This window comes from Salmo salar, chromosome ssa20 (genome assembly GCF_905237065.1).
Source record: "Salmo salar chromosome ssa20, Ssal_v3.1, whole genome shotgun sequence".
Classification (NCBI taxonomy): domain Eukaryota; kingdom Metazoa; phylum Chordata; class Actinopteri; order Salmoniformes; family Salmonidae; genus Salmo; species Salmo salar.
The window spans coordinates 28,133,180-28,155,532 of record NC_059461.1 but is presented as its reverse complement, the minus strand read 5'-3'; the positions used below and the strand labels follow the sequence as shown (position 1 = coordinate 28,155,532).

The window sequence follows — 22,353 nt, the reverse complement described above, 5'->3', positions numbered from 1 at the left end:
GACTGGAACGAACTGCAAAAATCACTAAAGCTGGAGACTCTTACCTCCCTCACTAGCTTTAAGCACCAGCTGTCAGAGCAGCTCACAGATCACTGCACCTCTACATAGCTCATCTGTAAACTAGCCCATCCAATCTACCTCATCCCCATACTGTATTTATTTATTTATCTTGCTCCTTTACACCCCAGTATCTCTACTTGCACATTCATCTTCTGCACATCTACCATTCCAGTGTTTAATTGCTATATTGTAATTACTTCGCTACCATGGCCTATTTATTGCCTTACCTCTCTTATCCTACCTCATTTGCACATGCTGTATATAGATTTTTCTACTGTATTATTGATTGTATGTTTGTTTATTCCATTTGTAACTCTGTGTTGTTGTATGTGTCGAACTGCTTTCCTTTATCTTGGCCAGGTCAAGATACATTTATACATTTATTTAACCAGGTAGGCAAGTTGAGAACAAATTCTCATTTACAATTGCGACCTGGCCAAGATAAAGCAAAGCAGTTCGACACATACAACAACACAGAATTACACATGGAGTAAAACAAACATACAGTCAATAATACAGTAGAAAAATAAGTCTATATATAATGTGAGCAAATGAGGTGAGATAAGGGAGGTAAAGGCAAAAAAAGGCCATGGTGGCAAAGTAAATACGATATAGCAGGTAAGACACTGGAATGGTAGATTTGCAGTGGAAGAAAGTGCAAAGAGGAAATAGAAATAACGGGGTGCAAAGGAGCAAGATAAATAAATAAATACAGTAGGGGAAGAGGTAGTTGTATGGGCTAAATTATAGATGGGCTATGTACAGGTGCAGTGATCTGTGAGCTGCTCTGACAGCTGGTGCTTAAAGCTAGTGAGGGAGATAAGTGTTTCCAGTTTTAGAGATTTTTGTAGTTCGTTCCAGTCATTGGCAGCAGAGAACTGGAAGGAGAGATGACCAAAGGAGGAATTGGCTTTGGGGGTGACCACAGAGATATACCTGCTGGAGCGCGTGCTACAAATGGGTGCTGCCATGGTGACCAGTGAGCGGAGATAAGGGGGGACTTTACCTAGCAGGGTCTTGTAGATGACCTGGAGCCATTTTAAACCTTGCTTACACTTGTATACGATCACATACCAATAACATATCCCTGCCAATTTATTAGATACACCACCCCGTTCACGAAAATGGATCGCTCCTACACTTGGCCATGGCTTGCAATAGAAAGCAGGCATTCAGTTACTGTTCGATTGAACATTAGACTGTGCAAAACGAGTTACCTAAGCGACTTTGAGCGTGGTATGATCGCCGGTGCCATTCGCACTGTATCCAGAATCTCAGAAACGCCCATCCTGGGCTTTTCACGCACGACAGTGATGCGACAAAGAAAAAACATCCAGTCAGTGGCAGTCAGCGAAAACAGCTCGTTGATGAGAGAGTTCGAAGAACAATCGCAAGAATCATGCAAGGCGTGCCACAAACAGACAAATAATGGCGTAGTACAACAGTGGTGTGCAGAACAGCATCTCGGAATGCACAACTCGTCGATCCTTGTCATGGATCGGCTATTGCAGCAGACGACCACACCGGATTCCACTCCTATCAGATAAAAACAAGAAGAAGCATCTCCAGTGGGCACGCAATCACCAACACTGGACAATTGAGGAGTGGAAAACCATCGCCTAGAATGTGACAGAGTTTTCAGTTTACTTGAGCGGCCTGCACAGTCCCCAGACCTCAACCCAATAGAACTGCGTAATGCTGTCGCTTCAGCATGGACCAGCATCCCTGTGGAACATTTCCGACACCTTGTAGAAGAATTCAGGCTGTTCTGGAGGCAAAGGGGGGTCTGTCCGGTGAGTGTATATCGCTCTATTATGCGTGAGAATTTGGAACAGATTTACAAAATTAAAATCAATTTGAACTGATTTGCTGGTGTTTTTACAGTCTTTTATGACTTTAAAACATTCATTTTATTTTTTGGCTCAGAACTTGGGATCCAAATAAAATCGTGGGCAGCCAGTTGGGAGACCCTGGTCTAGGGCCTAGATTGATTCTCTTCTCTACTCCTTTGTCTCTAATCCTCCACTCTTCTCTCCCATCTTCGGTTAGGAATGCAGTGACTCTGGAGCTCAGCGATCAGCCTCCTCTCCCTTCCTCCAAATGCGGGACCCCCCTGACTCTCCCGGGCCCTTAAACCTGGCCTCCTTCAAGCTACTGCTTCACCTCAAGCCGGGTCAAACAACTCCGTGCTGAGAACCAGGCCCATGCCTGCAGCCCCTCTACACTGTGCAGGGCCCCCATGGAGCTGGCTGGATACTACCTGGAGACGGTCAGTTCCACCTGCCAACTGAGTGGGAAGGCAATGACAATGTCCTGCTACTAGTAATAACTTATAAGAGTATTTTGTCATAGCTGGTAAAACATGCTTCAGTTTATCATTGTGTTGACGTGTTACTAAGGGGAAATAGTGTTAGTAGTGGGGCAGTTTCAATAGTATTCTCTTGATTGGATAATAATCACAGATAGAATATACCAATCAGATCATACCATCCCAGCACTGCTGTTTTGGAGTCACTCCTGTTCCAGGACAGTCCAGAGATAAGGATCGATGACGTGTGAAAGTGTGTGTGTGTAAAATGAATTACTGGAGTACACCACCAATGTCAAATAATTTCATGGTACTCATAAAAATGGATGACACCCTAAATGATGGGGTAAATGGCCTAAAGGTCACAATAACAAAATGGGTTGTTAAGTTCACGTTCCTCTGGCTTTAAAGCAGTTAAGTTTAACTGCTCGTCTAAAGGCTGGGGAGTGAGTGAATGTTTGATCAACTGACATGTCTGCATATTCAGATGTCTCTATAGGAGGTAGGATCATGTGATCAGGCTGTAATCAGAAGGACCCTTTGAAACTACAAGTCATCTTGTAACAGTTGATTGCTATGTTGCAAGAGAGCTATTGTAATCATCATGCCCAATGTCTAAGGTGCATATTAAGGATACAATCAAAATGTACAATGATGGTGAATTGCATTATTTTTCACATTATTGTAGGTAGAGCAACATAGCCATCTTTCCTCCAAAGCAAACTGGTATATTGTAGTTTACAACAGTTTCAAGACAGCTGACATGCTTCCAGAAAACTTTATTCTTGAATGCGAAAAAAAAAAGGACCAAACCAGCTTTGAAAAGTAACTGTTCTTAAAAACATAACCCCAAGCTAAACGCTGAGTATAAAACGTTCATAGTGACAATCTGAGCTCAATGCCTCTACTTCCCTTTGAATGTCTTACACCCTTGTCCTCTGTAAAACAAAGCATTGGATGAGCACAGGTCATATTTGCTTGCATTTAATGTAACAACAACAAAACAGAGACTTCTCCAAGTTGGCTAAGCAGACCACTTAGCCAAGTTGTTACATTAGGATTACAACAGAAGGTACTAGACCATTCAGAAATATCAGAAACTCCTGGAGTGTGCTGGCACTGGTCTTAAAGTTTCAACTGAGACATTCCATTAAAGGTGCACTATGCAGAAATCACTCCGCCATTTCCTGGTTGTGAAAATTCTATTAGTTCACCTAATTACAGTTTGTGTGACAAAACAAGCAAGTGTAGTATAGAATCATTGTACCATCTAAACTGCTGTTAAATATATTTTCCATAACCAAAAATATTGTATTTTCAACTGTGTGCAAAACCAAAAGTAAAAGACACAAAAACGAATCTTAAGAACGGGAAGCATAGAAATAGTGCACATAGAACAGATCTACCACTTCTTAAGGCATCAGCATGCTTCAGTTCGGCTGGTGCCTAGCCAAACTCGGCTAGGCCAACTGAACGAGTGTGCTCGCATACTCCCTTAAGACCTTTGCTTGAAAAACAGGTCAAAAGCGGCAATAGTACCATTTATCTATTTTGAGACACCGTAGCCCGTATACACTTCCTCAAAATAGTCAGAATTAATCTAAGATAACTCAAGAAATCTGTCATTAATTGACGTTTTTCCCCAAGATCTTAGTCGCGCAATTCTACATCTAACTAAGATATTTGGTGCAAAACAAGTCGTCTCTTGTTGAATCACAAGAAAAACTATTAAAGAATCCCTACTGTTGACCAATCACTGACGAAGCGGCGTAGACTTTGGCTAGACTTCGGCTTGCCTCAAGAAAAAAATGTGTGCCCGAAAAAAACATTACCGAAGTCCAAAACGAACAAAAACATTTCAAAATGTCATAATATATGCACAAACTCTTCCTAAAGGTTTTGGCTAGGAAGCATGAGAACACCTTTAGACTTGCTTTCAATGAGAATGACAGATCTATAACACACATTTGTATGTGAATTTTGACAAGTCGCCCAAAAGGTTTCATATTACAGCTTTAAAGGGTGTCTTTTGTAAATTACTGTGGCTTTGTGGTCCTTGTTACAATTTGTCCCATTGCATATTTTCCTGGATCATAGTAAAGACTAAAATCCAGCATTATCTGATTGTAACAAAGGGGTTGCTTGCCCTCTTTTGGCCAAGTGGCATACACGTGCCATGCTGCCCAACAGTCTGGTCTTGAACCAAAGTGGGCATTCAATATGGTGGCTTCACGTGCTCGTGAGAAATGGGAAACTGGAAAGTCCGACATGATTGTGTTCAAGTGCTTTTGAAGTCTTAACAATTCTTCAACCACTAAGATTTTAGCTAGCTTGATAAGATAGCTAATAATAAAGTTAGCAAGTTTGCTTAACATTGACAATGGGGTCAAACTAGCTAGATTATCAATATTGATTGATTGAAGGTTGTATTTGTCAAATTGATTGTTTGAAAAGGTAAATGGTCAGTGGTGAAACATCACATCTCGAGTAACAACATTTTCTCCGTTTCCCACTTGTAATTCCAACATGGAGGGTCGTTCAAGTAAAATTTCCACTGGGAACTAGGAGCTTCTGATAACCTTGATAGCATGTGAACGCATATCACTATGAAGCTTTTGGATCTGTCTATGCTGTCGTTTCTGCCTCTCCATGGCTTCTCGAAGGTCAACAAAGTGAACCAAGGCTGAGAGCTGTAGATGTTCTCAGCACAACTGATGCTGGTTCTCCCAGGCCCTACAGCTCCATGTCCTCCTCTCCAGCGCTGTGGGCCCCTGCCCCTGGGCTGCAATACAGAGGGGAGTATGTCTCCCCTGGGGTGTTTGTGGGGGTGAGGGAACTCAGAGGGGCACTAGGGCTCGGGGGTTGCCTGCTGGTAATCTGCTGCTTTCTCTGCCTCTGTAGGGAGTCCTTCAGCCGCCGGGCCATCGCAACCTCTGGGGGGCGCCATACTACCAGCTCCATACAGGAGTGGCTCCTACGGTAACAGATGAGGAACAGGTGAGTCGACAGAGAGAAACAAATAGTGGACACCTCCCAAAGTTATAACGATTATTCACTACTGGCTACAATGTCAGATGGGTAGGTACTTCAATAAAAGGTTCCTCTAAGGTGGAGTATAAGAAGGAAAGGGTACTTACACAGACTGGGCCACAGTGTGGGGGAGGATGTCACTGATGCCACGCTGAAGCCCCTCCCTCAGACTGTCAGACATCACCAGCATGGGCCGCCTGGGTGCTGGCTCCACATCCAGGTCCTCATCGTCGTCATCATCCTCCAGGGTGATCCTGACAGAAACAGACTAACTTCACTGTGTGACAGTGTTTATGCAGAGTGTGTAATGCACTGTGCAGACAAAATAAATTGTGGTAATGCTGATACAAATCATATACAGTAATAATGCACATTTTAATTATGATGAGTTATGGCCAGTAGTCTGGACTCTCACATTGCCCCCATATGGTCTCATGCCTCACCTCTCCTCAATTTCCTGCAGTCTCCTCTGTGCTGCCTCCACCTCCATGCAGGAGCCTTCTGCTTCTGGACAGGCCAGAGTGGAGGAAGACCCAGATAAGGGCAGCCCCAGGTCCTGAGTCCCCAGACAGGGCTGGGGGAGCGCTTGGCTAGACGATTCAGGTAGAGGGGGGCTGCTGTTGCCTGGTGACCAGTTATGAAACACTTTGGGGCTGAGGTAATCCAAAGGATCGCATCCTGCCTCTTCCATCAGCCTCCTCTTTTTGGCACTGCATCCTCTAGGAACAAACATGGTTTTGAAGCAAATCATTTGTCATTTGAAACTAAAATGCGCTTCAGAATATACACTAAATGTTTATATTATAGATTTTGTTTTCCATTCATAACTTACTCGTCATCTGCTCTCCTCCTGTGCTTTCTCAGGTATCGTCTCTCCCAACTCCTGAAGGAATAGCAAAAAGAGATATTGAAGTGAAATGTAATGTAACATGTTAGCAAGTCTGGTTCTGGCAAATCTCCTGTAAAGCACATGCTTACATCTGTGTGTGTAGTGCAGTGCTCTCATCACTAGACTCCTCTACTCACGTGTTTGGGGGCAACACTCCCGGCAGGTGTTGACAGGTATTTGCAGGGCCAATATTGATCCCCATTTCAGTGACGTTGATAAGGCCAGGGAATGAGTACATGGCAGGCAACAAGCCCAGCTCACTGCTCATGGGGCTTGGATGATGCATGATGCCTCAGGTTTAGGTGAGGTGGAAGGTTTGAACAGAAGTCTGGATGGTGGATGTGCAAATGGAAAACACAGGGAGGAGGATAAATTGAGTTTTCGAAAGACCAACCTAAAAAACAAAAGAAATATGATAAAAATGAACCATTTTACGGGTGGAATTTTTGGTACAGCAGGCATAACTGTTTTGGTCACCAATACATCATAACAAATACTAACTCACTAGTGTATTGTAGCTAGTGTTAGGTACTAACGCAGAATCATGTAAATTGTTGTCACTCTTGGCTAGGCTAGCTGCCTTTATTATATAAAGTTAGGAGGCCCTGAAACTGTAGCTAGCTGGCAAGCTTGCGAACACTAGCTGGCTACTTAAGTCAGCTAACTAGTAGCTATCTAGCAAACTTTACTTGACAAGAAGAAACGCACAGTCTAAAGGGGGTTCACAACAACAGGCAGGTCATGCTGGACCTTGTTAGCTCAGTTAGCTAGCTTGCTAGCCATAGATAGCCGAGACGAATCTATTGCAGAAGATGAAGGCAAACAAACGAATATTTTGCTGATTATAAAGGGCTACCTTTATTTAACTTGAACCTGTTGCAGTTGGAACTTTTGAACGTATCTAGCTAGCAAACATTCCTGTATCACTTTCACTGTGTTTATATAACGTTACCTCCTTATTTTCTCTGTCACATGTTCCGCTTTTCTGAGAATCAATTCTGGGTTGAATGAATGCAGTTAGGCGCTAACAACAGTGAGCCAAGCACGATTCGCAAATGTTCATGAAGAATCGAGGCACGCAACAACAAAAAAACAGTCGTTGACGTTCTAGAAAAGAAGTGAGCATTCGCTTCTGGGACTTGTAGTTGCAAAGGGAAAATATGTTGTAGTTTATCAATCACAGGTCATGTGACTCGACCATAAGAGCGATGTCAACATAAAATCAGTTTGTACCGAAGTCTGTACCCAAACGCTTTCATAACGATAAATTCGCTCTACAGGTAAGTGACGTATATCTTGATCATTACAAGAAGATTAGTAATGTGTGAAATGTAATGTTTGGTATAGGTAATCTGTGCCAACAACAATAAGGTAGGGATGGACACTGCATGTTATTTTCACTTCGTAGTTGGCTACTGAATTTATTAAGTCTGTTGAGACCAGCTATGTTTTTTTCCTCTATAGGTTGGTCAGAATGTATACCCTATACATTGTTAGTGGACTGCTGGCACTGGTTGCAAGCAAACCCTGTGGTAACTATAATTTATCCCTGAAACACAATAACACCTGATTGGTTAACATGTGCATGCCTCTGTCTAGACCTGAGTTTCCTCACAAATGTATTTACTCAAAACAAGTTATTCGAAGAGCCAGTTGGAAAGTATAGAGGTGGACCATGTACCAAGTCATCCACTGGCAGTACTGTCAATGATTTTGCAATGGATTATTGGATGAGTCTGAATAGATAATCCACAACCCCTCTTGTTGAACAAATCTACAGTGACGCAAATAATCTCACGTGTGTCCTGTCACCTCTTCTCTGTTGATGTTCTGTAATTTGATGCACAGAATGTATTTCATGTCGCTAAGGTGTTCTTATCAGTACATATGTCAGTGCCTGCAAAACCCCACTGGCACTGGGCAGAATCTCAATTGCATACTCCTTGTGTCCTCTTGCCTCATTCTCAAAACCCATTGGAGGAGATCAGAGAAGCGGGACCTCTGGCTTTCTCATCCAATGGGTTTTGAGAAGGAGGCGGGGAGTGTGCAATTGAGATTCTCTCTGAGCCGGTTGTACTTGTCAATTACATCAAGGTGACTGTTGGAGAGGGCATACTTAGGACACATTGGCTGCCTTGTGGAAATTCCTTTTGGTTATTAAGTTACTAAGGTCTTTGCTTCTCCATTGTGTGTGCATGATTGCTGATACAGCACAGGAAACACACTGGTTGTGCAATGCTTTGACCTCGATGACACTTTATATGATCTCAGTGAGCACACAGCAGGTCTTGTGTAGTCTTACTGTGGGTTTATTAGTCATATCTCTTACAGAGCATATCTTTGGTAACATTGGAAGTTATCCTTGGGCAAGTTATTTAATTTGTGGTAATGCTAAATGTGAAGTGATTTTTATTTCCATACTTCTTCAGTTTTCAATCCGCATTGTGTGTCCAGATCCTGTAGGATCAGAGCCTGGTGAGCTGCTCCTCTCACTCAATAAGAATCTGCTGCGTTCTCTGGAGGGCGAAGGAACGTCCCCCAATCCCAGTGTGCACCTGGCCCTGCGCTTGTCCACTCACCACAACCTTGGCATGGAGAGTGATCACCTGAATGCACTTAAAACATATTTACACAATGACATTGAGAGGTAAAATAGCATGTTTATAAAGCCCTTCTTAATAAGTGCAAACATCATTTTATGTATTCCATGTCTTTAAAAATGACCTGCAGTGTGTTTGTATTCAATTTCTTGTTTTCAGTTACAATTGATACTTTCAAATGGCCACTGGACTACTTACATTGACACTGCTGCTACTCGGTGTTTATTATCTATGCATAGTCACTTCACCCCTACCTAAATGTACAAATTACCTCGACTAATCTGTACCCCCGCACATTGACTCGGTATCAGTACCCCCTGTATATAGCCTCGTTATTTTATTGTTTTACTTTGAATCATTTTTTACTTTAGTTTATTTGGTAAATGTTTTCTTTACTCTTCTTGAACTGCACTGTTGGTTAAGGGCTTGTAAGTAAGCATTTCACAGTAAGGTCTACACTTGTATTCGGAGCATGTGACAAATAGTTTGATTTAAGATTATATTGAATAATCTTTACCCTTCAAAAACCTTCCGTCTCTCCGCCTTACCCTGTATCCTCTCCTTTCAGCTCTCTGGTCAACAACCAGCCAGTGGTGGGTCTCCTGGCCCTGTACACTCTGGCCCTGAAGGCCTCCTGCTACGACCTCAACACCCTGACCTTCACTGTCAATCAGAGGAGCGAGACCCTGCTGACTCATCTCAAGAGACAGATGGAACTGGAGAAAAACCACATTGCCTGTAAGCCTCCTCATTCCTCCATCTGCCTCTACCGTCTTTGTTAATGCTCTATAAAATGTCTGCCATTCTTTGTTTGTTCTCACTTGCTGTTAATTATTTTGTCTGCTATGTCTGTCTTTCTCGACTGCAGTCAGCCAGCGTCCTCTGACTAACTACTACCAGTATTCTCTGGGTGTGCTGGCACTGTGTGTGAGTGGAGTTAGAGTCAACGCTCACGTCAGCAACAAGCTCATCAGGGTTGTAGAGCATGGACATATCAAACATGAAGCCTCCGATAGCATTGGTAAGTCTGACTTGGAAATTCAGTAGCATCTCCCTACTCTGAATCTGTTTTCCTATAGTTAAGCTGTTTTAAAAATGTATTCACTCACACTGGCTCCCTCCCAATTAGATTCTATATAGGTGATTTCATGGAGATGAGGCTATACCCTTGCTTCATCCCCTCTGTCCTTTTTTAGACACGTTAGCCATGGCTGGGATGGCCCTGCAGTGCCTGAAGGAGTCTGACACCCATGTGCAGGATGCGGCTCTGGACAAAGCCCTGGACCTCATCAAGCTGAAGCTACTGGACTCCCAGCGGGCTGATGGTCACATGGGCAATGAGTTCAGCACAGGCTTGGCAGTGCAGGTAAGGACTGGGCCACTTCCCCTCTCGTGGCCTATATTAACATGTGCAGCATTTAAGTAAATGACTGATTGGTGCAATACAAGCATTTCGCATGCCAATAACATGGTGTCCCAGGCCCTGCTGGCGATGGGCAGCCAGGTGCAGGAGTGTGCTAGCTCCATGGAGGCCATGAGGTCAGATGTGAGGAAGGGAACCTATCTCAACCCCATGGCCATGTCCCAAACTCTGCCTGCTCTCCAGCAGAAATCCTACCTGCAAGTCAAGGGCAAGGAGTGCTGCAATGACGATGGCAAGTGCTGCATTATCACCTAACCAAATAGTGGTCAATCTGTTTTTTAGGTGTGAGCCTACTCACTCTGCTTTGTGCGGTTTTCCTCTGCAGACAGCCTGGTCCTGGAGGCCAGGGAGCCAGTGACGGTGTTACAGAGTCATACCAATGTAGCCCTGAACGTGGAGGTGGTCAAATCGCATGGGGCATCTGCTGTCTATTCTGTGGATGTGCCAACGGGCACCTCGTTGGTTGATGCCCTTGAACTCCTTCAAAAGAACAACATTGACTTCACGTGAGTTAATGGGGCGCTTCTGTTGTTTTTTTGGTTGAGACATTAATCAAGTTCCAAATGTGTACTTTTTGGTGAGCTAATTTGTCTCATATAAAAAAAACTTCCCAGTGTTGTGAATAGCTTAAAGTGTCCTATCATAAGTAGAACATTATTAATTGTCCTCCTTGCTCCATCCTCTGCCTACACTGCAGGTTTGAGAAGGAGACCAGCCTTTGGGGACCTTTCCTGAGTGTGGTGAATGGGGAACAGGCTAGACAGACCGACCGCAGATACTGGCACCTCTCCTCAGACGGCAACACTCTCAGCCAGGGTGAGAACACAGAGGGTTATGTGGCATAGTCAACACACAAACAAATGCACATGCAAAAGATAACTTTCCTATGTCGTTTACTAGTTATTACTCAACAATACAATTAATGTCTTAACTGCTTTGATCTAAACATTGATTCCTCACTACTGTGACTAAAAATCAATTATTTGTTTCTCTATTAGGTATCAAAGATTTCAAGATTGAGACGGCTCAACAGATCACCATCAAAAACACCAGATACTGAGAATCAAAATGTGTGAACAACAGTGTCATGTCAAATTATCTGATGGGAAAGCAATCCAGCTCAAAAATGTGCTTTGTACTGTATGACATTTTAGGAGTAAAACATCTGAGATTTTAGCATTCAAAGGTTTGCAACATTTTTTATGGACTTGATTCAGTCCGCTGTTAATTGTAGCAGAGACAATTGACTCGATAAATAGATTTTTACTTCTGCCTCTATGGATTGTTTTACTACATACATTCTGTGAATTCACATTTTATAGAGGATATAATTGCCTTGTTATACCGATCTGTTAAATGTGTGGTTTGAACGTTTTTGCATTTGAATAAACAAGATGATAAACCTTTGGCTAAATTTGTCTGCTTTATTTTGCCAGTTGTTACAGAAATATGATAGCTAATGTCTGGATATTTTGCTGTGTTGGGGTGGGCAGTGTTACCAAAAAAAAAAGTAGGCTGAGCCTGTCCTCCAGTCCTTGGTATTAGTAAATAATTATGATAAAGTGGAGGTGAGAATGAAATAAAACTCAAATCACCTCCTCACCCTTGCGTTTCACACCCTGGATCAACAGCAGGTCGCAGTAGCTATGCACCAGCTAAGATTATTTATTTTTAACTCGACAACCGGAAATGCAGGGCTGCTGTCCAAAACATCCGGTTTTAGCAAGCGTGTGACAAATTGAGACGTCTGAGAAGCCAAAAATAAATAAAACGCAGCCTTTAGAAGAGCATTTATTAAACTTGTTTGACGGCGCTGTAAACTATATTTTAATATAATGCTGTTCAAATCATGCCATTTAATGGCCGAACTTGGCATTGATTTCTTGTGACAGCTACTAGTTAGCTAACGTTACTGTATAGCCCCAAACAGTTTGTTTGACCTAGCGATAGCTAGCCATCTGGTCACTAATGTCATGTACTCAATCTACCGGTTCATGGTGTTGAATCTGAGTTCCCACTGTAAAAACCTCACAGTCTCGTTGCGATATATCGGATCGGTTCAGAAGGTTAAGCGGCATGTTTTGAGAACCCGCCGAGACGAAAATCCAGTGCTTCTCTACTCGAGAAAGGCGACCAACCTCTGCCTGTCGCGCTCACCACACTGTCATTCAAGCACCGGGCCAATGGACGACATTAACCGAGTTAAGAGGGTCTCTATTGAAGGCAACATTGGTAAGTGTGAGCATGATTTCCAGGCAGTTGGAGGAAACTAAAGAGGTGACGAGTAGAGTATTGACTTTAGGAAGTTGATCGTGGAGAAGATGGCGGAAACGGAGGTTTTGTTTGAAACTGTTAATGAGTCGGGTGAAGCTAATAGTACAGAAAGTGAGAATGAGTGGCGAAGAAAAGGGGAAACAAAATAAGTAACGCTGTGGTGTAAAATAGGAAACCACTAGACTTGTTTTGTTGTCAGAGTGAGGGTTTTGGATCAATGTTACTTGGGAAATCCGTTTAACGTCTCAAGAAAAATCTGGAAAGTGTGGAGTCAGTGAGAGTCACAGGAAGTGGTCGTATTTAGATTTTTTTGTGTCTGCCGAGCAGAAGAAGCGTGCTTTAAGACTCAAAAAGATATAGGAGTGGAATATTTCCTGTATGGATTTTCGTAGCCAGGCGCATATCAAGGGAGTTATTTCTGGGGTGGCGCAAGAAAAAGGCAGAGGATATAACTTAAGACATCGATGGAGTGGTTGGTTCACGTCGACTGACCTGTATGGTGGATGGAAAAAATGAATTCACTTCATCCATACTACTGTTCTTTGATGAAGTCTCTCCCTTCTCATATAAAGTTAGGATTCATGAGATACCCTGGAAGAGCTTTTGTGCACAAGCCCCTTCAGTGTCATACATGTAAAATATTTGGTCATTTGTGCAGAAGGGAAGAGTATCGTATGCCAGATGAAGTGAAATGCTGCAACTGTAAAGGTGACCATGCCCCTGAATTCCTGGAGTGCCCTGTTAGGGTGAAGGCGAATGAGGTGGCAAGAGTAAGGAGTGTCCAGCATGTCTCCTATCTAGAGGCGGTGAGAAGAACAAGTGGCATGGAAGAAACAATGGAAGTAGAGCCACCACAACCAGTGAAGGGTTCTCATCAACTGAGGGATAGTGAAATGCTACATGTTAAAAAGGTGGTCTTGGTATTATTTATTGCAATGGTCATAAACTGTACACCACAAGCGGGTAAGAAGTCTAAGAATCATTGTTAATGCTGCTGAACGTTTTTTGGGGCTTTGATCCACAGCCGAGGCCGTGCAAGAATTCCTGTCGGTGAATGTACTGCCATCACAGGCCCCTGAGCCTGTGTAGGGATGTATTTTGGAGTGGACTGTGATTGAAGAAGTGGGATGGGTTTTCTTAGTTGAGGTGTTTTATTTTGTATGATGTTGTTTTCCCCCTTTCTTGCAATGTTTTTCCAGCTGGTGGCGGTAATGCACCATTAAGGTTGGATGCCAACCGCCGTTAAACCCCATCGAAGAAGAGTATTGACTTGTCTGGTTTGGTGATGCTGTTCTTGTTCTATGCCATCTTCAGCGGTAGGAAAGTCGACTTTCGCGCAACTCCTGCAGTTTGCTGGCCAAGACTGGGAAGTGGTTCCTGAGCCCGTGGGGAAATGGCAGAGCATCGAGAGTGGGTCTTCACAAGTAAGTTAATCACCAATGTTGACAGCTTATGAATGTGGGTCATGAATGGTCACTTATTCATATGCCATATTATTAAAGATAGTTTACATTCAGTCTTCTTAAATGAAATGTTGTTAGCTACACAATCAATAAGAGAGACGGGCTGGGGAAAATCCTTGTTTATTGTTTGTATGTATTATCTAATTGCTTGGTCACTTTGTTCTGGCCCATCTCATCAACAGAAGGTCAGTAACCTGTTGGATATGATGTACCAGGACCCTCAGCGCTGGTCCTACACCTTTCAGACCAACTCCTGCATGAGCCGCATGCGCACCCAGCTGCAGCCACCACCAGCACGCCTGCTCAGAGCAAAGGGCGTCCCTGTGCAGGTCTTTGAGCGCTCTGTGTACAGTGACAGGTAAGAGGATGGGGAGAGGGCAATACTATGTTGATGCTGCTTCTTGATTGTTTATGCAGCTGTGCCCATGCTGCCCGTCTCCATTGCCTCCCCATACACATTTCATTTCTTCAGGTATGTATTTGCCCTGAACATGTTTGAGCTGGGCTGCATCAACTCTACAGAGTGGGCTGTCTACCAGGACTGGCATTCTTTCCTGGTGGAACAGTTTGGCCGTCAGGTGGAACTGGAGGGCATAATTTACCTCCGCGCCCCCCCACAGGTACTTTTATCAAGGGTGACTCACAAGCCATACAGCATTTCCTAAATATGAGTATCTGTACACATGTTGAGGACAACTCCGCAGAAGGTTTTGGGAGGTTACAGTTGATGTTTTGTAGTAGATTGTGTAAGGTTTGGATTGTGTTTGTGTTCCTGTCAGAAGTGTATGGAGCGTCTGGGACAACGGGGGCGCATGGAGGAGAAAGGAGTGCAGCTAGACTACCTGGAGAAACTACACACCCAGCATGAGAGGTGGCTCATAGACAAGAGCACTAAGTGAGTACACAACATGTTTAGACAAACTAACATATCCTGTTGTTCCACCCAGTTTTTATTATGTGAGACTTTCCCTTGATTGTTATCTTAAACTTATGAAGTGATGATGCTAAGATCTTTTGAGGTATTACATTTCCCGTTGTTGAATTTGCAGCAATGGTCAGTGTAATTGTGAAGGTTCTTGGGTGTTGTAATGGTCATTGTGTCATGCAGTGACTTTCTCTCTCCCTAGGCTGCACTTTGAGCGGTTGACCTGGGTGCCTGTATTGGTGCTGGATGCCAGTCTAGAGTTTGAGGAGGACCCTAAGGTGCGGGCCAAATTTATCACACAGGTATGTGACTAATTATTGTTTTCTACATTCATGCACAACTACACACACATGCAAATACCTACCTCTTGGTCTGAAGGTTGTACCACAGTTTGACGGTCAGATCTAGATGGGATACGGCTTTTGTCAAATTTGATGTCAAAATTTATTTTTGGTACGTTTTCGAACCCTAACCCTTTTCCTAACCTTAAACTAAGTCTCCTGACCGGCTATGTTAATTCTACTTACCTGCTGTAGAAATTCTCTTAAACCTGCTACGAAAAGTCAATATTGATAGAAGCTGTATCCCTTCTAGACAAAACCCAGTTTGACCACATGGGGGCACTTTTATGCTAGTCTTGCTGTTGGAAAACTTTAACTTGGCTTCAAAGACCTGAATTTTTACCTTTTAGTTTGTCTTCAATATTAGTAAGGTGCTAATATGTCATTAACATTTTATTTGATGTTTTAACATTTGAATATTTCTGATGTCTTGTGTTTGATATGAAGTATTTATTGCAGTTGTATGAGGTTGTTTGATATATTGGGTTCTTGGTGGTCTCTTATTTCCCTCTACTTAGGTGAAGGACTTCTTCAGCGGACTATGAGGTACAGTCAGTTGTGAGGCTATGAACTCCATGGGATCAAGATATCTGCAACCATTTGGACCTAAGTCAGTATATGGCATTTACAAATGTAAACTTGCAACAGTTCTCTGTGATTTATCCCCCACATCCTTTCACTATATCCTCACTTATTTTGGGGAATGACAAACTTCCATTTGTGGGGTTTCCGTTGGCTAATTACAGATTTCAGTATGCTTTTAACCATGTAGTTTGTGAATATGGAATCAGATCTATATTGGACCATATTCAACATAAATAAAGAAGCAGATTTGGGATTTTTACCTGGGAACTAAAAAAAGTAGGCCACAGTCTGGTGTTGTGGAAATTCTAACCAATAAGGAGAGACTTATTTCTTCAAACAGTCATACTTTAATATTGATTAAATTATTGCAATAATGGAGCTGGTCAACATTAAGACCTCAGCAGTTCCTGTATTGTTGGGCTCTTAGAGTGGGTCTAAAAATGGTTCTACCCCTCCCTGGCAGATCAGGGCATCAGAAGCCACCTTGTTTTCTTCTTGTGGCTATGTGTATTGGTTCATGGCGTGCAAACAAGTAAATGTTAGTTCCGTTACTCCTCTGTTCAAGCCAGACTCTGTTCACCTCATATCTCCACACAGCTGTGCCCTTGAAAGATATGAGAACAACGGGATGGACTGTGGTCACTCTCAGGAGGCAGAGTGGAAAAATACCTTCAAAACAGACAGTGGAAATTTACAGGTTTAAGGCTCGTACAGCGCATGTGCATAAAGGTTTAGCATTAAGAATTAAAGTAATTCTTCATCACATTGTCTCTGCTACTGTATACAGGATTTTCCCCTTACACTGGTCAAGTAGTCTGTTAATGTTGTTTCTCCTCTATATTGGTTTCAACTTCAATGTTACTTTGGGTATTTAGTTATTTACTTATTCCTGTATTTACTTGTCAGAGTTGCATCCTATTTTAGCTGCTTTGACATGTAATTCAGAATACTGCATCAAGAAATATTCTATACACATTGTGGATCCATTTTGTAGCCAAATCTGATAAAGGTAAATTAATAAATTGAATTAAAGTTGTAGTGGTTTATTTAATTATTTTGTATACCTTTTTTAGATTTTGTTATTATCGAGTATAAGCTTTATTTACCAATGTCTTTATTTTAACGCAGTATAAATTGGTTCAGATTCAGTTGACCAATTCAACAACATGCTAAATATTGCTTTAGAAACGTGGACATCGGTTTCGAGAACTAATCTTGGAGGATTTAATAATTCAAACAACTAAAACTAAATGTAGGCCTTCGCCAATTTCAAAATATACGTTTCAGGTAAATGTATTAAATTCCAATCAGTTAATATTTTCCCACGATCAATGGATCCGATACTTTGATAAGCATCAATTGCATGGCTTTTACTACCAAATGTAAGTACTTCAATGGGTTTCGATTTCATAATATTGATAGGCAGAAAACCGATAGATAATTATCTAATTATCTACAATTTACTACTGTCAAGAATCTTTGGTCATGCGAGTTTTTCATTAACATTTTCAACTTACTTTTGTTTAATGTTTAAAAAAAAAGACAAAGGCGGCCAGGATGATGCAGGGAACTTTAGTGAACTATTCAATAGTAATGACTATTTAGAAACAAGCAATGGTATACATAATTGGTTAATAAAAACGATGTGTCTATTAGTGGAATCTTAATCTGATCTCAAAATCCACATGGCTTGTCTGACCGAATGAAAATAGTTTGAAATGTTTGAACTAATATTACTGTATTTTAAAGTGTGAAATCAAAAGGGGTTCTAACAGCTAGGATCATACATCAACTAGGAGTATAGTCCTACGACCTAATGAATGGAAATGTCTGGATAGTTTCGAAAGACAATGACCTTGGCTAAATGCTGTCTTCCCTCTGATGTGCACTGGGGATCGATCAGAGAGTTGTTAAGATGGCTGGAGTCATCAAAGGGCAGCTGTCCACTATAAATTCCCTGTCTGGACTTCTGTCTGCTCACAGCATCATTTCAAACCAAGACAAACTAGGAGGCTGACTAGTTGATGCCATCTTCTCTTTACTTTTCAACGGGACTTAACGCTACAGTGGATACACCGCTTCTGTCAAAAATGGAAGGCTTGGCATGGCTCGTCCTTTGCGCGCTCCTCATCTGCTTTTTCAGGCTTGACAGTTCGCAGAAACTGTCGCACCATTCCCGGCAACACAAGAGCGTACCCGAGTCCAGTTTAGGAAATCTAAAGTCGTACCATCCCAACAGGTACCCTCTCTACATGATGCAGCTGTACCACTCCTTTAAGGCTGCAGACTCCTCACAGTCCACGGCTGTCAACACCGTCAGCGAGGCCGATGACAGCCACTTACTGCGGCATTCTGACTCTGTCGTCAGTCTGATAGCAAAAGGTGGGTATTGCTTTAAGTTTGTGTTAGGCATATTAAAACGTGTTACGCTCTATTGGAAACACTTTCAGGTTATTCTTATTTTGTTTCGTTGGTTTGGCATTTTGAATTAGCGTTTCAAACATTATTTTACGACATTTTTGAACTGGCCATTCAGTTTTACACGTCTTGAACTTGTCACTTTTTGGACCAATAATACTTAGTTTGACGTGTGTATTGTAGTTTACGATAATGTGTTTTGACCTGTAGTTCAAGCAAGCGTCCGAGCCAGGTTAGATCTCTCCAGACATGTCCTTTCCATCACTGCCAGCCGCTTTGGTTGCAGGGTGTGTTATCTGCGTTTATCAGATCTCCCCTCTTTACAACCCAGAAGGGTCACAATGCTTATTCGACTTTAAAGGCTTTTTTATGTGAGCGGGTGTGTGTATTAGCCCCTCAGACGGCTATACTAAAGGGGGTTCAATACACATCCTGCTCTCACCCTCTGCTGCCCTCTCCTCCCACTCCCTCCAAAGCTTTGACATTTGTCTAGTAGGCTAGGCCTAGTGGTTTGGCTAGTTTGTGGTGACGGGTACGTACGTTTTGTTGATGGTACACTGACTGTATTCAGCTGGTTTGCTGACTTTGTTCGTTTCTTCCAGGTTGCCATCAAGTGGGTGAGAAATGGACCGTTACTTTCGACATGTCCTCCATCTCTGTGACTGACGATGTCCAGCTGTCAGAGCTTCGGGTCAGACTACCAGCTTTCTCCGCCTCCAAGCGCGTCACATTGGACATTTATCACTCGCGAAAGCAGGACTGCGAGTCTGACACTGAAATGTGCCACGACGAGCGCCTTCTCTTGGGCAGCTTTGGCGCATCGCCCAGTGACACCAAGTCTCCATTGAACGTTTTCAATGTAACAGCTCTGCTCAAATATTGGTTGCACCAGGGAGACGCAGTGACGGAGAGTCAAGAAGCAAGAGTTGGAGATGTGATGGAGGAAGAGCACGGGAGTGGGGTAGATGGAGAGATCGACATGCCCTACATTAAGCATCTTACACACAGGCGAAAGAAGGTTCACCATCCGACAGCGGAACGGGTTATGATGGTTGTCTTCTCCAAGCACAACCTGCCTCGGGATGGCGAGAGCGCACCCACTCTCATCCGTACTGTGGAGCACTCCAAATACGCAATTTTGGACCAAGTCAGCGGTGAAGCTCAAGGGCGACGCCACAAGAGAAACCGAATGGAGAGAGTGCGGATGGCCGGCGGAATTGCAGCGAATGCTACTGGGTCACTGGCTGAAGCCGTCCAACGCCCACTATGTCGGAAGGTGGACATGTGGGTAGATTTCGACCAGATCGGCTGGAACGAGTGGATTGTGTATCCAAAGCGCTACAACGCGTTCCGTTGCGAGGGCGCGTGCCCTATTCCGGTGGATGAATCATTCAGTCCCACCAACCACGCATACATGAAGGTAAGACATGAAAACAAAAACATACCTAAACGTTTCCATTTGATTTAAATTCCTATGCATTATGCTCAGTGCAGCTTTCCGTAAAATATGCTTATTTTATTTTACAGAGCCTGTTGAGACTGTACCATCCGGATCGTGTGGGGTGTCCCTCCTGCGTGCCTACGCGCCTCAGCCCGCTGTCCATGCTGTACTATGGTGATGAAGACGTGGTGTTACGGCATCATGAGGACATGATCGTGGAGGAGTGTGGCTGTCACTGATACCCCAGCCATGTCACCTCACCCGGCAACCAAAAATACCACTTATTTAAAACGCTTCACTTAGAATGGCATGTTGTGCGTCATGAAATGACTCTTATTGAAGGTGTCCATCTGATTCAATTTATACTTCAGGCTGTTTGTAACATGGAAAATCAATTTCTTTGATACTTACTATATCTTATGCAGTCATCATCTCAGGTGTTCTCATCTGAAACAACATTTTATCTTAGATGTGTCCTTAGATTGAGCCAATGTATTTACTTTATGATAAAGGTGTACTGTTATTTATTTGAATATTTCAAGTAGACTTCACCTTTTGGGTCACACTTAGGCTGTATGCATTTATATCGGCAGGGTTTTGGTATTTAAGAAGTTTATAAAGGAATATTCTGCAAAAATGGTATCTTACTTGTTATGACTACTTTTTTAGTCACCCATTTATTAAAGATATTTTTGTATATTGAAAAAAAAAATATATATATATATATATATATATTAAAGCATTTTATTCTGTTCATCGAAGTGTGACATTTATTGATTTAATCCACTTAAGTGAGAAATCTAGGACATTTCAGCATTGTATTGGCCATATTCTGGGGTGAATTTAAATTGACCAAAAAAATAACCACTTATATTTAATAAAAATGAATGCAAGTCCTTTCAATGATTTGTTAAATCACTTAATACCGTTTGGGAACATGAAATTAATTGACAAAATTGTAATATTTAGCTCCATTTAATCATGTTAAGTTCTTGCAACAACTTGCCACTTGGCTCCGTTTTTCGAGGATTGTGGGTAATTCAAAATGTTTTGACTGATTTATTTTACTTTTTTCTTTAAACATGCATACAACTTGAATCAAATGTACATTTCTATATTAGTGTTAAAAGGTGCAATATGCAGAAATCGCTCTGCCATTTTCTGGTTGCTAAAAATCTAATAGTTTGCCAAATTTTGTGATAAAGAAGCATTCGGGGTGTAGAGAATCATTGTACCATCTAAACCACTGAATATATTTTCAATAACCAAAAATAATGTATTTTCAGCTGTTTGAAGTCGGTGTACAAAACCCGAAAGTTAGACAAAAATGAAACTTAAGAACAGGAGGCATAGAAATAGTACACACAGAATGCATCTACTGCTTCTCATCCTTGCTTTCAATGCGAATGACAGATCGATAACTCAGATTTCTATGTGAATTTGGTCGGGTTTATCAAAAAGTGAGATATTGCAGCTTTAAGCAGCTTGTTGTGGAGCATGATTAATACGCTATTGATGCATCCATGCGTCACTAACAAAAACATCCCCATCAAAATCCGTCAGTTTAAGCTTTAGATTTTTTGCATGGGCTGCAGCGGTCTAAGGCATCGGTTCTAGGCTGTATCACATCCGGCCGTGATTAGGAGTCCCATAGGGCGGCGCACAATTGGCCAAGCGTCGTCCATGTTTGGCTGGTGTAGGCTGTCATTGAAAATAAGAATTTGTTCTTAACTGACTTTCCTAGTTAAATAAAGGTAAAACAAATCTCAAATCAACCCTCCACATCCCCCTGTCGGCCTTCCGTATCTGCGGTGGAAGGTGGCCGAGCTACAGCAGTGTCTGTCAGCCATGAGACATCCCAAAAATCGGTCTTGTAACGAAAACGTCTGAACGGTTTTGCCTACAAACTTTTTGAACAGTAGCGGAGCCTCTCACGAACAAGATGTTCTTCATTTTGCTCCATGACCCCCACAAGTATCACTAGTACTCATCTGAAGGTAACCTATATAAACGAACGGAAATCTCGAGGTAGTTTTGTGCTAAGAAAAATAAGGGGTAAACCTAAACAATGTTAAAACATTCAAATGTTTGAAATTCTATTTTGGGTTTACTAAATATTTGTGTTACATCAATTCATATTGAATCATATCAGTAAATCCAACATTTTTATGGATATTAATTCTGTGGATTTACTTTGTAAATTTCAAACAACTTTTTTTTTTTAACTCAAAAACATAGGACATTACATCTAATATTAATTGTAGATACAACACTGTTTTTTTTACAGTGTACTTGAGAATAGGATGGCCCCCACCACGCCTAATATGTTCTTAAACCTTCATGAACTGATAAAGACAAGCGTGTTTATGGCTTTAAGACCAGTTACTTGTGAACTGCTTTACCATCCTCACCTCAAATCCACATATTTTTATAGTATTACTGCACAGATTATGGGGAGTCATCAGTGCCCCTTGTAAAAAGGCCCAGCTGAGCAATTTCCTAGTTGATTGTGTTCAAAGCAACAGGTATAGGGAGGAAATGAACAGAGCAATGACTAGGAATGGGTCAAGACAGGGGTGGGGAATGGTGGAAAGAA

The 22,353-nt window shown here is 42.2% G+C and overlaps 4 protein-coding genes across 9 annotated transcripts; 3 read left to right on the top strand and 1 right to left on the bottom strand.

Annotated features, from left to right (window-relative positions):
* Positions 1 to 3,132: 3,132 nt before the first annotated feature.
* Positions 3,133 to 7,373, bottom strand: LOC106580338 (coiled-coil domain-containing protein 117). Of its 4 annotated transcripts, none has more exons than XM_014161248.2 (6): positions 7,240 to 7,373; positions 6,425 to 6,615; positions 6,231 to 6,281; positions 5,842 to 6,117; positions 5,506 to 5,652; positions 3,133 to 5,342 (listed from the first exon to the last, which is right to left on the bottom strand). In XM_014161248.2, the coding sequence occupies exons 2-6, from the start codon at positions 6,571 to 6,573 to the stop codon at positions 5,102 to 5,104; spliced, it is 864 nt and encodes a 287-aa protein (XP_014016723.1). In that variant the 5' UTR covers positions 6,574 to 6,615; positions 7,240 to 7,373; the 3' UTR covers positions 3,133 to 5,101. The 4 variants fall into 4 exon arrangements, with proteins under 4 accessions (XP_014016723.1, XP_014016721.1, XP_014016722.1 ...); XM_014161246.2 differs by having other exon boundaries at positions 6,425 to 6,681; positions 7,240 to 7,370; XM_014161247.2 differs by having other exon boundaries at positions 6,425 to 6,681; positions 7,144 to 7,286.
* LOC106580336 (transcobalamin-2) lies at positions 7,319 to 11,713 on the top strand. Its single transcript, XM_014161243.2, has 10 exons — positions 7,319 to 7,567; positions 7,752 to 7,819; positions 8,742 to 8,934; positions 9,456 to 9,625; positions 9,756 to 9,908; positions 10,084 to 10,253; positions 10,368 to 10,542; positions 10,636 to 10,816; positions 11,008 to 11,126; positions 11,309 to 11,713. The coding sequence occupies exons 2-10, from the start codon at positions 7,762 to 7,764 to the stop codon at positions 11,368 to 11,370; spliced, it is 1,281 nt and encodes a 426-aa protein (XP_014016718.1). The 5' UTR covers positions 7,319 to 7,567; positions 7,752 to 7,761; the 3' UTR covers positions 11,371 to 11,713.
* Positions 11,714 to 11,999: 286 nt separating this feature from the next.
* Positions 12,000 to 18,270, top strand: dguok (deoxyguanosine kinase). Of its 3 annotated transcripts, none has more exons than XR_006760895.1 (8): positions 12,000 to 12,542; positions 13,899 to 14,008; positions 14,230 to 14,405; positions 14,520 to 14,667; positions 14,827 to 14,942; positions 15,175 to 15,274; positions 15,832 to 15,923; positions 18,138 to 18,270. XR_006760895.1 is itself a non-coding variant. In XM_014161244.2 (7 exons), the coding sequence occupies exons 1-7, from the start codon at positions 12,284 to 12,286 to the stop codon at positions 15,856 to 15,858; spliced, it is 936 nt and encodes a 311-aa protein (XP_014016719.1). In that variant the 5' UTR covers positions 12,000 to 12,283; the 3' UTR covers positions 15,859 to 16,936. The 3 variants fall into 3 exon arrangements, 1 of the variants encoding a protein (XP_014016719.1); XR_001322866.2 differs by lacking the exon at positions 18,138 to 18,270 and adding an exon at positions 16,496 to 16,936; XM_014161244.2 differs by lacking the exon at positions 18,138 to 18,270 and having other exon boundaries at positions 15,832 to 16,936.
* A 28-nt stretch (positions 18,271 to 18,298) lies between these two features.
* LOC106580334 (nodal homolog) lies at positions 18,299 to 20,660 on the top strand. The gene is made up of 2 exons (XM_014161242.2): positions 18,299 to 19,736; positions 19,844 to 20,660. Exons 1-2 carry the CDS (start codon positions 18,960 to 18,962, stop codon positions 19,994 to 19,996), a joined length of 930 nt encoding a protein of 309 aa, XP_014016717.2. The 5' UTR covers positions 18,299 to 18,959; the 3' UTR covers positions 19,997 to 20,660.
* The last annotated feature ends 1,693 nt before the right edge of the window (positions 20,661 to 22,353 follow it).

Excerpts from the sequence above, each read along its gene's own strand:
- LOC106580338 (XM_014161248.2), bottom strand. The coding sequence starts at position 6,573 with ATGCATCATCCAAGCCCCATGAGCAGTGAGCTGGGCTTGTTGCCTGCC. Across the intron at positions 6,282-6,424 it reads GGAGTGTTGCCCCCAAACAC|GAGTTGGGAGAGACGATACC; the intron begins GTGAGTAGAGGA and ends CTATTCCTTCAG. Across the intron at positions 6,118-6,230 it reads AGGAGGAGAGCAGATGACGA|AGGATGCAGTGCCAAAAAGA; the intron begins GTAAGTTATGAA and ends GTTTGTTCCTAG.
- LOC106580336 (XM_014161243.2), top strand. The coding sequence starts at position 7,762 with ATGTATACCCTATACATTGTTAGTGGACTGCTGGCACTGGTTGCAAGC. Across the intron at positions 7,820-8,741 it reads GGTTGCAAGCAAACCCTGTG|ATCCTGTAGGATCAGAGCCT; the intron begins GTAACTATAATT and ends TTGTGTGTCCAG. Across the intron at positions 10,543-10,635 it reads GGAGTGCTGCAATGACGATG|ACAGCCTGGTCCTGGAGGCC; the intron begins GCAAGTGCTGCA and ends TTTCCTCTGCAG.
- LOC106580334 (XM_014161242.2), top strand. The coding sequence starts at position 18,960 with ATGTCCTCCATCTCTGTGACTGACGATGTCCAGCTGTCAGAGCTTCGG. Across the intron at positions 19,737-19,843 it reads CCAACCACGCATACATGAAG|AGCCTGTTGAGACTGTACCA; the intron begins GTAAGACATGAA and ends TTTATTTTACAG.
- dguok (XM_014161244.2), top strand. The coding sequence starts at position 12,284 with ATGTACTCAATCTACCGGTTCATGGTGTTGAATCTGAGTTCCCACTGT. Across the intron at positions 14,668-14,826 it reads ACCTCCGCGCCCCCCCACAG|AAGTGTATGGAGCGTCTGGG; the intron begins GTACTTTTATCA and ends TGTTCCTGTCAG. Across the intron at positions 14,943-15,174 it reads CTCATAGACAAGAGCACTAA|GCTGCACTTTGAGCGGTTGA; the intron begins GTGAGTACACAA and ends CTCTCTCCCTAG.